This window comes from Anomaloglossus baeobatrachus, chromosome 4 (genome assembly GCF_048569485.1).
Source record: "Anomaloglossus baeobatrachus isolate aAnoBae1 chromosome 4, aAnoBae1.hap1, whole genome shotgun sequence".
In the NCBI taxonomy this organism is placed as follows: domain Eukaryota; kingdom Metazoa; phylum Chordata; class Amphibia; order Anura; family Aromobatidae; genus Anomaloglossus; species Anomaloglossus baeobatrachus.
This window is the reverse complement of record NC_134356.1, coordinates 73,197,349-73,214,877: the sequence shown is the minus strand read 5'-3', so window position 1 is coordinate 73,214,877 and position 17,529 is coordinate 73,197,349. Positions and strand designations below refer to the sequence as shown.

Sequence of the window (17,529 nt, the reverse complement as noted above, 5' to 3'; positions counted from 1 at the left end):
ACGGGCCAGCGCCTGTGGGCAAACGGGTTCCCAGACACACATCAAGCCGGGGAGCGGACTACCGTTGCTGAAGCATAGGCAGTTAAGTTCTACAAAGAGGTGCATGAGAAAGGCGGTAACCACCAACCTGAGAAAGGGGCAAAGCGCAGCCGGCTGCGGGCACCGACCACCCTCCTTTTTGGTTTACCAAAGATTCCAGTGTATCTGTCATAGTGAGTACAACAGTGCCCTCGGGTCGCGCACCGCACCACACCATCTTGCCCGCACCTCACCACCACCGGGCCCCGGGACCATCACCCCCTGCCCACGGAGGGGTCAACACCAGGCTGCATAACATCGTCCCCGGGAGCCTAGTTAACGGCAGCGGTGGTGTCCACATTCACCACAACCCATGGGTGGCGTCACGAACTTACACCTTTAAACTCCACTGACTCGGCCGTGAAGCTTCCCCACCGAAATCCCTACATGTAGCGCTAACTCCCTTCCAGAGAGACATGACCCCCCGGGTCCGGGAGGAGCTTAAGCCACCCACCGACAAGCACGTACCCGAGCAGTACACATTGACTCTTCTGGCGTCACAAACAGAATTGAACCCATCCACATACCGGTGAAAGTGCGCCTTGAAGCAGAAGTCAGCGGTGACCCGTTGAAAAATTTCAGAATCCGCCATCTTGTTACTATCCCTTGGTGCGAAGTTTCCTGCCAGGCCCGTCTTCCCCGCGAAAAGAGCGTGTGAGATGAAGGCCTGCCCCCTGGGAACAGAGTGGTGCAGAAGTTTGTGCGGCTGAAAAGTGAAGCTGAACAGAAAGAAAGCGGAGTGCCCCGAAAAGACCAAGGGGGGCGGGTGAAGATCCCGTGCCATGTGACCGAGTAGATAAAGGGCAGGGACTCCAGGACTCTACCACCCGTTGTGTTCCTGGACCCCAAGGCAACATGTCCGCCCCGTCCGGCAAGCCAGAATTCCCGGAGCCCGCGCCTGGAACAGCGGCGTGGGTGGAAGCCCGGACAGCGGCAATATGTCACCGCAACCAGGCCCAGGTGTGTCTCCTGATGGAGCGATGGACAGCCGAGGTGGAGTAGCTGTCTGCGGTCGCACGTGCGTACGAAGTGGAGGCAACCTTAGAGGAGTGGGTGGGCGACCCACGCCCCTATGTCCCCGAGGGACCGGCCACTGCGGCTGAGGGACCCGGTCTGCCCTGACCCCCTATACTGCCTCCCCCGTTGTCCGTGTCGATCACCACTGCTCCCCTGCCCGGTCCGCTGCTACCAGCACCGCAGCGGGGTCCGCCTCATCGGCCTGCGGGGATCCGCATGCAGGGAAGGACGCCGGCGGAAAAGGAAAAGCTACATTTCCCGCGTGGGCAGCGAGCGAGGCGCCCGGCCCAAAAGGCCTCCCGATAGTCAGTTTGGAGCCAGAGGGGGCGATCAACGGAGGAGGCTGCGGCCCCCGCCCAGGACGCTGGAGCTGAGGCGGCATGGGGCCGCCAGGGACGGCGACGTAGCTGGAAAGAAAGTTGGCGCAGTTCTGTATCCAGGTATGGGTCGGGTCGATGCAGCAGGCTCTGGGCTGGAAGCAGGAGATACAAGAGATGGCGGCTGTAGTGCAGGCGAACGAGAGGCCCGCCTCAGGGAAAGCACCCCGGCAGGACCAGACCATGCAGACCCTTTCAGACCCGCAGACCCGCCGACCCGTCAGGAGACAGGACCCGTTCACGATGAGACCCCTGAATCCCAGATGTCCCAGATCTCCGTGCAAGCCTTGAGTGTAAGGAGGGCGTACATGGGTGCTCAGCTGCACGTCCGCCTCTCTCCGCCGCCCTCTGACCATGATGATGATGAGGAGTAAAAGGTATCGGATCTCGGCTACCCCAGTTGTTGTCCCCATTGGGACTATGCTGCCCGTCCCCATTGGGACTTTACTGTTTTACCCCATTCCAACATGGACAAGGCTGTGAACTTGCAGGCCACCCAATAACTTTTTGGCTTGTAAATAATTCCCTGACCACCCTTCAGATCCCACAGCCTTCGGAGAGGCAGACTGGAGGAAGGACCTGCAGCAGAGGAGGCCGAGGTCCAGTCACCAATGCAACCGGTGACAACCCTCCGGGTCAGGGGTTCCCTGGACGTGGGGCCTCTGAGAGACTGCCGAGTAAGGAACTTATTACCCGGCCCGTTTGGGCAACACCTGGGCCCGTTCCTGTCCCTGGACTGGGGAAAAGGGGTGCTGCCTGTTTCCTAGAGGAGGCATCAAGGCTAGGTTTGTTTGGGTGGGTGACTGAAGGACCTGGTCCTGTTCCCGTTAAATAAAAATGTTTTATTATGCAACGTTTAAAAATGTGCCTCCCACAAGGGATGATTTCCATATACGCCTGAATTGTACAAAGTTTAGTATACTTGTATTTGTGTTTTCCCCGTTTTATCTTTCAGCAAATAAAAATAAACCGGTGGTGGTCGGGCAGCCTGCGGACGGTCTGCATTAAACCAAGGGGGAATGTGACGCCCTGGACTAGCCAGGTAGTCACAGGTAGACCCCCTGCACAAACACCAGCCTCTAATAAGGTGACAGCAGCCAACCTACAAAACCTTGTCATCTCTCTCAGTGTTCAATGGCCACACCAGGGGGCGGAGCCAGGCAGTTGGCCATGCCCACCGAGGAGTCCAGAGGGCCTGAGACAGGAAACAAACAGGCAGTTCAAGTTGAGCAGTCTCAGTTAGTTCAAATCAGTCTGACAGTGGAGTGGAGTTCAAGTGCAGCAGGCCTGTGGCGTCAGGTCTGCAGCAACAACACTGACCGGTGCCGGGGTCGTAGCCCTGGTACCGTGGCAAGGAGGCAGACGGTGGTTGCCGCCTGCAGGAGCCAGGAAGACGGCTGGTGGAACCGTAAGGGACCGGGACAGGGTAGTGGCCCGCCGGAACCGTACCGGGGAGCCAACTGGAAACCGGAGCACCAGGAGGGGTACTCAGACCCAGAACGAGGTCCAGAAGCCACTGGACCACATTGAATTCACTGATTGAGGTCTGGACCTTAGGTCCTTTCCCGTCCCAAGACCCGAAAGACGGCAACAGCCCACCGAGGGGAATAAAAAGCCACCGCACAGGCAGAGAGTTCCCACGGGCCAGCGCCTGCGGGCAAATGGATTCCCCGACACACATCAAGCCGGGGAGCAGACTACCGTTGCGGAAGCATAGGCAGTCAAGTTCTACAAAGAGGTGCAGGAGAAAGGCGGGAACCACCAACCTGAGAAAGGGGCAAAGCGCAGCCGGCTACGGGCACCGACCACCCTCCTTTTTGGTTTACCAAAGATTCCAGTGTATCTGTCATAGTGAGTACAACAGTGCCCTCGGGCCGCGCACCACACCACACCATCTTGCCCGCACCTCACCACCACTGGGCCCCGGGACCATCACCCCCTGCCCACGGAGGGGTTAACACCAGGCTGCATAACATCATCCCCGGGAGCCTAGTTAACGGCAGCGGTGGTGTCCACATTCACCACAACCCGTGGGTGGCGTCACGTATACCTTTAAACTCCACCGAAATCCCTACACGTAGCGCCAACTCGCTTCCAGAGCGACGTGACCCCCGGGTCCGGGAGGAGCTCGAGCCACCCACCGACGAGCACGGACCTGAGCGGCTCGGCAGCCCCGGGGCGGTACAGATCCAGGTTTCTATAAGAGCAAGAAGGTTCAGGGAATTGGAGAGGAAAAAGTCATGAATGTAGAGGAGTTTGTTGCACACTGACCTTGCATTCCAGAGTGCGCAATTAAAAGGGGCAGGAGAAGGTGAGCACTGGATATTGATAAGATGAGCAGGGTTTCTATGTGTTGCAGGATGAGAGTTATATGTACTAAAGGATGGGGGCCCGGGTTTGGGGGAGATGTCACCAGCAGCTAGGAGGAGGAGGAAAAAGAGAAAGAGCAGGAGATTCAGTGTTTTGTGTGAGCGTTTTGTGTGCTGTGGGGGGGTAGTGGATGGTTTTGAATGGTTAAAAAATGTTAGTAAAGCCTGCTTTACACCTTACGATCCAGCATACGATATCGTATGCGATCATAACCGCCCCCATCGTATGTGCGGCACGTTCAATTTGTTGAATGTGCTGCACAAATGATTAGCCCCCGTCACACGTACTTACCCGTCTATATGACCTCACTGTGGGCGGCAAACGTCCACTTCCTGGAGTGGGAGGGACGTCCGGCGTCACAGCGACGTCACGCGACAGCCGGCCAATAGAAGCGGAGGGGAGGAGCTGAGCGGGACGTAAACATCCTGCCCACCTCCTTCCTTCCGCATTGCTGGCCGGGAGCCGCAGGACGCAGGTAAGATCTGTTCATCGTGTCGGGGTGTCACACACTGCGATGTGTGCTACCCCGAGTACGATGAACAATCTGATGTTCAATTCTAGAGAAATGAACGATGTGCGTGCGATGAACGTTTTACCGTTCAATCGCAATCGCAAGTACCTGTCACACACTGCAATGTACCTTACGATGCCGGATGTGCGTCACTTATGACGTGACCCCGCCGACACATTGTAAGATACATTGCAGCGTGTAAAGCGGGCTTTAGGCCTCAATGTTGTACATGAGAGAGGGAAGGAGAGAGGGGCTGATATAGAGACAAGGCACAGAATGTGTAGGAGGGGGGTATAAGTGAGGAAGTGCAGAAACCAAGACATATAAGAAACTAAGCGTTAGGACAAATGAATAGTGTACTAGAGCAGAACCAGAATCATGCTTGTGAGAATCCATCAGCAAGCTTATTTTGTTCACACATCAAAATTAAATGTTCAGGGAAATAGCTTTTAAAAGGAAAATAGTCCAAAATTTGTAATAAAACCCAACTGCAAAAATGATTTTAAGTCCATAATACATGTATTTACGGCGCCTTGAAAAATTATTCATACCCGATGAACATCACCCACAAACTTAAATATATTTTATTGGGATTTTGTGTGATATGCCAACACAAAGTAGAAAGCATGTGTGATGTGTAAAGGAAAAGACACATGGCTTTCTAAATATTTTAAAAATATAAATCTGAAAATAGTGCCGGTGTTTGTATTCAACCCCTTTTAGGTCAATAATTTGTAGGACCACCTTTCGCTCAAATTACTACCACAACTCTTTTGGGGTATGTCTCTCCCAGCTTTGCATATCTAGAGCCTGAAAGTTTTCCCTATTATTCTTTGCAAAATTTCTCTAGCTCAGTGAGGTTGGGTGGAGGCGTCTATGAACGCCAATTTTCAAGTCTTGTCACAGATTCTCAATGTGATCTGTATCTGGACTGTGACTGAGCCTTTCACACATGAATATGGTTTGATTTAAATCATGCATTATAGCTCTGGTAGTATGTTTAATGTCTTTTGTAGCTGCTACGTTTTTTTCTCCAGGATTGCCCTGTATTTAGCTCCATCCATCTTCTATCATTTCTGACTAGTATCCATGTTCCTCCTGAAGAAACGCATCTCCATGGCATGATGCTGCCACCACCATGTTTGACGGTGGGGATGGTGTTTTCAGGGTAATGTGCAGTGATAGTTTTCCACCACATATTATGTTTTGCATTTAGCTCATAAAGTTCTACTTTGGTCTCATCATGAGGCACCTTCTTCCATATGCTGGCTGTATCCCCTAAATGCCTTTTTACAAACTGCAAATGGGTCTTCTTATAGCTTGTTTTTAAAAATGTTTTTCTTCTTGCCAGTCTTCCATAAAGACCAGATTTGTGGAGTATACGAGTAATATATTTTCTCACCTGAGCTGTGGATCTCTCCAGCTTCTCCAGAGTGACCATGGGACTCTTGGCTGTTTCTCTAATTAGTGCTCTTTTTGTTTTGGATGTCAGTTTAGATGGACGGCCATGTCTTGGTAGGTTTCAGTTGTATCATACTCCTTCCATTTTTGCATGGTGGATTGAACAGTGCTCCGTGAGATGTTCAGAGCTAATGCTTTTTTTTTGTAAAACCTAACCCTGCTTTACTCTTCTGCACAACTTTATCCCTGACCTGTCTTGTGTGTTCCTTGGTTTTCATGATGGTGTTTGATTCTTAAACAAACCTCTGAGGCCGTCACAGAACAGCTGCAGGTATACTGATCATGAATTGTACACAGATGGACCCAATTTATTAAGGTGACTTCTGGATGCAATTGGTCAATCAGGATTTTATTTAGGGTAATCGGACTACAGGAGAACAAATACATGTCACAAATTTCAAATTTATATTTTTAAAATATTTACAAAACCTTGTATCATTTCCTATACATTTCACAAATACTTGCTATGTTGTGTTGGTATAGAACGTAAAATCCCAATACAATATATTTAAATTTGGGGTTGTAATGTGAAAAAATGTGGAAAACATCACAGGGGAATGAATACTTTTTCAAAGCACTGCAAGTTCAGAAAAGATTTGCTGCTTTTATATGGGCCTGATAGACTAGTTGTGTATGGGAAGGCCGCCCAATATTACTACTACAAATTCCAGAGCTGCTTTCCTTCAAAGGAAGCCATTCTTATTGAGATAGCGGAAACATGGGAAAACTCCCCCGACGGGAATCGGTCCATTCGGGTTTGCCATTGTCCAAAATTTGAATGGCGCTTTGATGTCCGGTGTGATTACAGTAGCCTTGTGTCACGTTTTTCAGATCCTCTTAGATGGTCTCATCTTTCCTGAATGTGTAATATAAGCTGCTGAATGAATGAGGTGCAATGTTCTGGGATTCGGCCAAGACACTTAGCTCCATGAATTGTATCCTCAGATACTAATGGCTTTTAATGGCTTTTCAAACACTCAGAGGAGAACTGGAGAACGCAGGTTGCCATTATCATCGTGGGTGACCTTTAGTAGACGTTGCTTCAGTTTAGATTTTGTTGGCTCAGTTATTGCTTAAAAATCTTTTGGGTAAGTCGGCATCTATTCTGATCACGTCATTAAAAAAATTCCGTTGTTTACAGCAACAAATGATTGATTAAAAATAAAGAGATTGCAGCAGGAGATACATATTTGGATATTTTTTATCCAATGTAGCAGTAAGGGACAACTTCCACGTAAAATAAAGAAAATCTATTGTCATTGAACTAAGCTGTCAAGAATTATTGCAAACTCCGTTGTGATAGGAGATTGTCATTATTCCGATGTGCAGAACATTCTGTATCATTCTGCTATGCTCTCCTGCAGAGCGTTTTGCAGGATGAATGCTCCGGTGGTTGTTTCACAAGCACTAGGTTTCACGCTGGTCCTGGGAGGTGCTCTCAAAGATGCTTCTCGTTACCGGTGATTGCTCTGCTTCATTAGGGAGCGTGTTAGTTCAGGACGCTGCCAGTTGTACTTCCTGTTTACAGTTGCGCTGCTGACTCCTGTGGTGCTCAGTGTTCAGATTTTGGTCTCTCGACTCCGGAATGTTGTTTACCTGTCTCTGTCTGTCCTCCTCTGTTTCTGTTGTGACTTCCCGGCTTCTGACCTCGGACTTCCCCCTGACCGCGTCCTCGCCTGCTCCCTGTATCTTGTATGTACTCTCCTAGAACCCTGACCTTCGGCTTGTATCTTGACCTCGTCTCTGTCTGCCCCCCGTGTACTATCGTGCCTTCCTGGTTTATGTTCTCGGCTTATCTGACTACCTCTACATTTACTGTGTACAAGTAGTGTCTAGCGCCACCTTGTGACAGTCATCATAGAGACAAACTGATGCTCCCCCTCTCCAAATTGACATAGGGAAAGGAGTATTGTTCTATTCCTAGACATCTTGTGAGACCAAATAATCCTGTTAAACTTTACTATGCCAGATTGTATGCACTCTTGGCATAATTAGCACTAGAGATGTCTGATGACTATGTTTTCTTATCTTTATGGCAATACACATGCTTGTAGGGAAGACTGATGTAGACTGAACATTGGGTTTGGCCAGATTTATGTAGTTTTAGATATATGCCCATTCTTTCTGTAAGGTAAATGCAGGTTTCATTCAATTGTATGAGATAAAAAGGAGCATCAACTTCTTTAAAGGGGAGCTGTCAGCAGGTTTTTGCTACTTCATCTAAGAGCAGCATAATGTAGGAAAAGAGATTCTGGTTCCAACGATGTATCACTTTGTTTACTGGATGCAACAGTTGTAAAATAATCAGAGGTCTTAGATGTAGCATGCAGCAGAGCTCAGAAAGCTAGCCCCGCCCACTACATGGCCTTTTGTGTACATTACAAAATACATACAGCTGCGCTCTAGAGTGCTAATAATGAATAAGGGAACTCTGGCATTACTGCTATACGAATATTTGATAAAAAAAAGAGATACCATATGTTTCGGATTATAAGACGAGGGGTGTGTCTTAAGATCCGAATTTAGCTTCCCGGGGGGGGCTATTTGCGCGGCGACCGGGTGCGTTCAGGCGGCTGGGTGCCTGTGGCTGCGTGCGGGCGGCCGGGTGCCTGTTGGTGCCGGCTTCCTCTCTGTCCTGGAGGCCGGCTGCCTCTCTGTAAGGGGGCAGGCAGGTGGCCTGTTGGCTGCCACTCTGTGCGTGCCTGCTGGCAGGTGGCTGTGCGGACTGCGGTGGCTGTGCGGTGAGTGTCCCAGTTCAAATGATGGCGCCGGGAGTCAGCGCGTGCGCAGATGGAGCTCTTGCATGAGAGCTCCATCTGTGCATGCGCCGCTCCGGGAGTAAGCGCGTGCACAAATGAAGCCCTTGGATGAGAGCTCCATCTGCGCATGTGCCGCTCCAGGCGCCATCATTTGAATTGGGACTGCGGACACTGGGACACTCACTGCACCGGCCTGCTCCACTACTGAGCCGCCGCTGAAGCCACACTGACACCACGGACCCGCCACTGCTTCCGCTACTGACACCACAGACCCGCCGCTGGTGCCACCACTGACCGCCGCCGCTGCTGCCGCTACTGACCGCCGCCGCTGCTGCTACCGCCACTGACCGCCGCCGCTGCTGCTACCGCCACTGACCGCCGCTGCTGCCACCACGGACCTGCCACTGCTGCCAGCACAACCTCTGCCTCCTGTGACCCTCTTTACCACCACTGCTGCCCCCCTCCGGTAAGACAACGCTGGAGTATAAGACGGACTCCATTTTTATTTTTTTTTACCTTTTTTATCTCTAAATTTGGGGTGCGTCTTATAATCCGGTGCGCTTTATAAAATGAAAAATACGTTACTTAGCTTATGTATTGGCCAATGCATGTGAACCCAGTAACTAACGGCAAGGTGATCTCAATATATTGCATTACTTTCTGACTGAGCACTCCACCAAATAACCAGGCTGTGTCCATCCTTCTTTATAGCTGGATCCTTTCTGCCCAGACATGTAGGTTTTTAACCCAGATAGAGGCATTTAAGTTAGGGTTCCAGTATATTAGAGATCACCTTGCCATTGGTTACCAGGCTCACATGCATTGGCCAATACATTATATAAGTATCTCTTTATTCAAATATTCCTCTACCAGTAATGCAATACCAGAGTTCACCTATTCAGTGTTCTAGAGTGAAGCTGTACGTGTTTTGTAGTTATAATGTATTTTCAGCTAGCACCTGTTCACACCTGTTGGATGTACGGGTTAGTCTTTTTTATATTTTTTTTTGTACATTGTCTATTGACAGTGAGCTACTTATTACTGGAGGGAGCGTGGTTGGACAACTGCTCACCAGCACTGTAGTCCTGGCAGATAAAACTTTAATTGTAAATAAACAACAGCAGAAAGGCCAATAAGTGACACATCGCAGAATTCAGTGTTTAAACTCCTACATAAGGCTGTCCTCAGATTACATAACAAAAACCTGCTGATAGTTTCCTTTTAAAGGGGTCTTCTCAAGTTATCTCCTATCCAAAGGATAAGTGATATCTCTCTGATTGCTGGGTATCCAACCATCATGGCCCCTACCAATCTTGTGAGAATCCAGGCTTTGAAGGGCCCTGACTGAGTGGAGGGAGGTTGATCATGCACACTGGACTCCGTTTGATCTACTATCCAGCATTATCCGTCTTTTTATATGGATGTAGTAGGTTTGATTTTAGTCATTCCGGACAACCAGGAACAGAATTATTGGTGGTATATGCACCCACGCTTTGTTGGCTGAGAGCACCCATATGCCCTTTAGTCATAAAAGAAGACACCAGTACTATAAATGGCACATGGTAGATGAGGGCTCAGTTGCAGATTTAGCAAATGGCCCCCTACCGACCCCTCTGAGGGTTACATACCAGCTGCTCTTTAGAATAAATTGTAGAGACTTTGGACGGTCAAATTGTAGACCACAAATGGATTTGTCACCAGCTGAACTTTAGTATCATAAAATAACTCTTATCATTTTGTTTGTTCCACAGGCAAACAAAGACAACTTCTCGCGGGAGCAATGATGTGTAAGTCACTGGAGAGTTATTGATTTCGGGATAGTGCGATTTTGGAAGCTATTAGTGTCTTATGACTCAGCAGCACATTAGAGATGAGGCCAGAGATCCTGTTGGTTTCCTTCCTACAACATTGAATTATATTCACAGAATGATATTTACTCCATCAAAATTATATTTCAAGGATTTCTATAAAAACCAAGATTATATTTTTAAAATGCTGATGTGAGTGGTAACCTGTGGGATGAAAATGATATGGCATTTATGGGTGCTCGTTTTCATCTCCACCCTGTGTACTCCCACCTAGCAATTACATGTCCACCAACATATATTGTACATGTGCCTTCCATCACTGCCAAAGCAGTGAACCCTGTAACTATTCAACATGTTACATAAAGCCTTCTTTATACGTTGCAATTTCGCATACGATCTCGTATGCGATTGGCAACGCCCCCATCGTATGTGTAGCACGTTCAATTTGTTGAACATGCAGCACAAACGATTAACCCCCGTCACACGTACTTACCTTCCATACGACCTCGATGTGGGCGGCGAACATCCACTTCCTGGAGTGGGAGGGACGTTCGGCGTCACATCGACGTCACACGGCAGCCGGCCAATAGATGCAGAGGGGCGTAGCTGAGCGGTACGTAAACATCCCGCCCACCTCCTTCCTTCCGCATTACCGGCCGGGAGCCGCAGGACACAGGTAAGATCTGTTCATTGTTCCCGGGGTGTCACACGCTGCGATGTGTGCTATCCTGGGAACGTTGAACAATCTGACGTGCAATTCTAGAGACAGGTACGATGTGTATGCGGTGAATGTTTTAACGTTCAATCGCAATCGCACGTAGCTGTCACACACTGCAATGTACCTTACAATGCCGGATGTGCGTCACTTACGACGTGACCCCGCCGACACATTGTAAGATATATTGCAGCGTGTAAAGCGGGCTTTAGACTATATTACCCGTATGGAAGTTTGAGAACAATACATTAGGGCTGTCTGTCCACCACGTCCTATAGTCTTTGATATCATTGTCGCAATAGTAGAGATATACTTGGATATCCGAGGCTGAAAAGGGCAGAGTCTCCAGTGAGAATACAGTTGTGATGACTGCCACAAGATGGTGCTAGACACTACTAATATGCAGTAAATGGAGAGATAGTCAGACAGGCCAAGATCATAAAACAGGAGGGCATGACAGTACACGGGGGGGGCAGACAGAGACAAGGTCGAGATTCAAGCCGAAGGTCAGGTTCCAGAAGAGTACATACAAGATACAGGGAGCAGGCATGGATGTGATCAGGAGGCAGTCCAAGGTCAGCAGGAAGTCCGAGGTCAGAAGCCAGAAAGTCACAACAGAAACGAAACAGGGGAGGACAGGCAGAGATGGGTAAATAGCAGTCCGCAGTCGAGAGACCAAGATCTGAACACTGAGCACCATGGGAGACAACAACACAACTGTAAACAGGAAGTACGACTGGCGGCGTCCTGAGCTAACACACTCCCTAATGAAGCAGAGCAATCACCAGGAACGAGGTGCGTGAGCACCTCCCAGGACCAGCGTGAAACCCAGTGCTGTGAAACAACCAGCAGAGCATTCATCCTGCAAAATGCTCTGCACATTCGGCAACGTATACTGGCTCTGTAGGAGAGCATAGTGGAAGAAAACCGAATGTTCTTCACATAGGAATCGTAGCAATAGTGTAGACTTTCAGTAGTTTATTGTCCAAAGCGTTTTAGGGCTCTACTAGCCCCTTCTTCAAGAAAATGAGACCACAGGTGAAATTAAAGGGAGCCTGTCACAAACTTTAACCCCTTCCAAACCATTAGCATGATTGTATAGTTCTTTAAAAGACAAGCCATTCAATCTTTTTATAGCCCCCAAGCACTGCTCCAGTAGCGAGAAATCGTGTTTTAAACTTGTGTTGGGAAGTGCAATGGGGTGTGGCCTCATACTCTATGTCCTCCCTTGGCTGACTGACAGGTTAGTGGCTGTGTACCATAGCAAACAACCTGTCAGTCAGCCAGGAGAGGCTGCTGCTAAGTAGCAAAAACAGTGTGAGGCTGAGAAGCTAGAACTGCATCGCCACACCATATTGCACTTACCAACACAAGTTCAAAACACAATTTCTCACTACTGGAGCAGTGCTTTGGGGTCATATAGGAATCAAGGTATCTTTTAAAGGGCTACACAATCATATTAAATGTTTTAGGTTGGGGTGTTAAAGATTCTGACTGGTTCCCTTTAAATGTTCATTCAAATCAATACGTTATCATGGAATCTTTATTTCATCCAATTACAGATAATCAGATTATGACAATTAGCCAAGTCATTGCAGTAAACGTATCCATGACACACTGTATGAGGCGAGATGTATACCATCGCCTGATCATCAGCAGTAACGAAACTAAATGGAGATTACATTTACTGGCTGACTCCATTATGTGGGATCCGAGGAGGGCAATTAACCTCTTATGAGATCTTTTATATTCTAAGGTGAATCTTAAAAATTGGTAGACTTCTATTTTTCCTTGTGACCTTTATGTGAAGACTGAGGTGTTCTCGTAATTTCTGTGCCCTTTTCTTTTTCATATTTAGCATTTTTTACCTAACACCTGAGGCGACGGACACATTCGCTGACGGAGAAGAGACCAGGCCTTGTGTGTCTCCTCGCGCATGAAATAAAGAAGAAGGTGGACGTCACGGGCAGCAGGAACAATGCACTGGCTAAATACAAGTCAGACTTATTCTTTCCATTCTGCAAAGGGAAGCCTTAAAGATATGTAAAGCTGCAAAGCTTTGTATATATTTTATTTTGGTTTTTTTAAAGGGACTGATCACTATTTTTTGTGGTTGTATACCTTGATTGTATATATTGCTGTATAGTCCACCATTGCTACTAAATCCATGTATCGGTGAAACCAATACTCTAACTACACAAGTCTTCTAGTGGTGCCACAGCGCTGAATTGTGGCACTTGGCCCGGAGGTGACTGAAGCAAGAATCTGGAGACGTCCTACACCAATGATTTGTGTCTTCACATTAAAAGGGTGTTTGATTTTATTAATCTATCTGTATGAAGAAACTTGTCAACTTTTGGAAACTGCCTTGAAATGAGTCTAAGGTAGTGGCGAAACCCCCCTTTGACAAACCACACCCTATTTAGCAAACCACACCACACCCTATTTAGCAGACCATACCACACAGACCACACCACATCCTATTTAACAGACCACACCCTATTTAGAAGACCACACCACTCCCTATTTAGCAGACCACACCACACAGACCACACCACACCACACAGACCACACCACACAGACCACACCACACCACACAGACCACACCACACCACACAGACCACACCACAGCCTAGTTAACAGACCACACACCACACCCTATTTAGCAGACCACACCACACCCTATTTAGCAGACCATACCACACTAACCACACCCTATTTAGAAGACCACACCACTCCCTATTTAGCAGATCACACCACTCCCTATTTAGCAGACCACACCACACAGACCACACCACACCACACAGACCACACCACACCCTAGTTAACAGACCACACACCACACCCTAATTAGCAGACCACACCACACCCTATTTAGCAGACCACACCACACAGACCACACCACACCCTAGTTAACAGACCACACACCACACCCTATTTAGCAGACCACACCACACCCTATTTAGCAGAACACATGACACTCTATTTACCAAACCACACCACACATACCACACCACATCCTATTTAACAGACCACACTCTATTTAGAAGACCACACCAGTCCCTATTTAGCAGACCACACCACACCCTATTTAGCAGACCACACCACACAGACCACACCACATCCTATTTAACAGATCACTCCCTATTTAGCAGACCACACCACACCCTATTTAGCAAACCACACCACACAGACCACACCACATCCTATTTAACAGACCACACTCCACACCCTATTTAGCAGACCACACGACACCCTGTTTAGCAGACCACACCACACTCTATTTAGCAGCCCACACCACACTCTATTTAGCAGCCCACACACCACACCCTAATTAAAAAACCACATCCCTTTACACAGTCATGTCCAGACCTGGCCAGTTACAGTCCATACACAGGAATTAAGGATGTTTACTCCCAACATTATAATGGGCCTGCTATCCGGCGCACAGTGCTGTCTTGTGAAAGAATGGAGGAAATCCAAATCCTGTCTGAGGAAGCAGTAAACAGGAGGTTTCTGGGATACTTGGGAAATATTTTCCTTGTAGTACTACAGCCTAGGCACTGGGAGCAGTACACAAGGCCATAAGCACTGGGTAAGTGCAATGGCAGAACTATGATTCCCGCTGCAGAGACAAGCAGTGCAGGATAAGGATGATTGACAGCTGCATTGTGAGAACATGTGAAGGATATGAGAGCTGGAGGAAAATAGATGAAAGGAATATTGTGCGTCCATATTGTTTAGTGTATGGCAACTGTAGAGAGGAGCTGTACGTAATCATACAGTGCGATTTATTATGGTATCGAATTAAAAAGCTGTGCAGGTTGTAGTCCGCAGAAGAATCTTTAGTATTCATTTTCCCTGCAGCGCCACCTCAGGTAAAATGAAGCATTACACTATTCCTATATAAATTAATGGGCTGTCTGTGTAAATTATGTACATGCTGAGCCCTCCAGAGTGAGATGGATACAATATGTAGCAACAATTTCTTCTAGTTAATGGGTACCCACTTTAAATATTCAATAACAGAGTACTTGGAATATTTTTGTAAACCAGATATCCCCTTCAATTACACTGACAGTATTTAACTATGTATTTAATTAAAGGCAGCAAAAATTACATTAAAGGGAGTCTGTCTCCAAATTTTGCTAAGCCATCTGAGAAGAATATGATTTGGGAGCTGAAATTCTGATTCCAGTAATGTATCACTTATGGGGCTGGTTGCTATAGTTTTGATTTAAAATTGTTTTATCTGCTGCAGCTCTACCAGTTCTCTTAATGCTTATAGCCCCTCCCACACCACTGATTGGTAGCTTTCAATAAGGCATACACCGAAAGCTGCCAATCAGTAGTGGGGGCAGTTTACTAGTGCTCTAGTGATTATCTCATGCTGATAAAACAATGATTTTACAAAACTACAGCAAGCAGTCCAATAAGTGCTGGAATCAGGGTCTCTGTCTCTACATTGAGTGCTCTCAGAGTAGGTAGAAAAAACCTGGTGACGGATACCCTTTAAAAAATGTGTGAGATCAATTTGTTTTCAATATTTTTGGTCTTATAGTTTTTAGACAATTAAAAAAAACAACTACACTCCCTGACAGACGTTCTGTCGCTTACCCATGTTATGTAAATAAAAGCTTATAACCTGAATTTAAATTCATCCAATGGTTTTATAAATTACTCTTTTGAAAGCTCAAACCCTCCCAAATTTGGTTTAGGTTATGAAAATAAAGTTGCTGCAAAGCTGAAATATTGATCATTTAATGAACACAGAAAGGTCAGATTTTAGTAAGACAAACGTTTTGTCGCCTTGTCATATAATGCACCCGATCCTAGTTTACATCCTCACCTGTCCTCACTAAATGATTGGTTAATTAGTGGGTGTGTATAAAAAGAAACCCAGCACCCCAGACCTTCAGGTGAACTGCAACTTGACCTCTGACAACATGCCAAAAATCCACCTTGCGACCAAAGCCTTGATTATCAAGAGGCTGAAGACCAGATCCACTGCAGAGGTGGCTGGCACCTTTAATGTGTCTCAGCATCAAGTACCAATAATTAAAAAAAGATTTGAAGAGGCTGGAGATGTTTTTGACAAGCCCAGGTCCAGCAGACCCCGCTAGACAACTGCTCAGGAGGAACATTTATTGGTTAGAAAATCCAAAGCCAGCCCCTCTTTCACTGCAGCAGAGCTCCAACAGGCCTGGTCAGCTCAAGTCCCTGTGTCAACTAGAACAGTTTGTAGGATTTTGTCTCGAAATGGCTTCCATGGTCAAATCAGTGCCCTAAAGCCAGCACTAAACAAAAGGCAATTAAAAAATCGTGTGGCATTTGCCAAGTCCCACTGCCTGCTAAACAGATGGACGCTGGAAAAGTGGCAGAAGGTGGATTTCTCTGATGAATCTTCAATTGAATTACACCGTAGCCGCCGCAAATACTGCAGGAGACCTACTGGAGCCCGTATGGATCCAAAATACACCCAGAAAACAGTTAAGTTTGGTGGTGGAAAGATCATGGTCTGGGGTTACATTCAGTATGGGGGTGTGCCAAACATTTGCAAGGTGGAAGGCAATATCAATAACCTAAAATATCAAGAAGTATTAGCTACCTCTTACATTCCCAATCATAAAAGAAGTCACATTTTGCAGCAGGATGGTGCTCCATCTCATACATCCATCTCTACAACAAAGTTCCTCCTGTCAAAGAAGATCAAGGTGCTCAAGGACTGGCCAGCCCAGTCACCAGACATGAACATTATTGAGCTTGTTTGGGGTAGGATGAAAGAGGAAGCTTGGAAGACAAAACCAAAGAATCTAGATGAACTCTGGGAGGTATGTAAGACTGCATTCTTTGCTATTCCTGATGACTTCATCAGTAAATTGTATGAATCATTGTTGAACCGTATGGATGCAGTCCTTCAAGCTCATGGAAGTCACACAAAATATTAAATATGGCACTAATAGCACCACAACTTCATTCACCAATGTTATGCAACATATCTTTGTATTAGAAGTTAATTATTTGTTTGAATTTCACATTACTTTCTGTGGGCGAAAAAACTTTTGTCTTGCCAAAATCTGACCTTTCTGTGTTCATTAAATGATCAATATTTCAGCAACTTTATTTTCATAACCTAAACCAAATTTGGGAGGGTTTCAGCTTTCAAAAGAGTAATTTATAAAACCAATGGATGAATCTAAATTCAGGTTATAAGCTTTTATTTACATAACATAGATAAGCGACAGAACTTCTGTCAGGGAGTGTAGAGGTTGTATTATTCTATATCACATGTGAATGATGAAAAGTGGAACGAGATGGAATTATGTAAGTTATTCACCTTACTACTATGCATTGAATTTATTTTATGGAGTTTTTTTCTGTGATTTCATAATTTTATATTCATTAATAATTTTTATAGTGCTTAATAACTAAG

General features: G+C 46.7%; 1 protein-coding gene across 3 annotated transcripts in view; it reads left to right on the top strand.

Annotated features, from left to right (window-relative positions):
• Window positions 1–13,419, top strand: part of RELL2 (RELT like 2) — a 135,913-nt gene extending 122,494 nt beyond the window's left edge. For 2 of the 3 annotated variants that reach the window (XM_075344398.1, XM_075344399.1), the window contains exon 7: window positions 5,705–5,821. In XM_075344398.1, the coding sequence (XP_075200513.1) occupies window positions 5,705–5,821 (117 nt within the window). Of the gene's footprint in view, window positions 1–5,704; window positions 5,822–10,324; window positions 10,361–12,954 lie in introns of those variants that run through there. The other variant, XM_075344400.1, reaches the window with a different exon arrangement.
• Window positions 13,420–17,529: the final 4,110 nt, after the last annotated feature.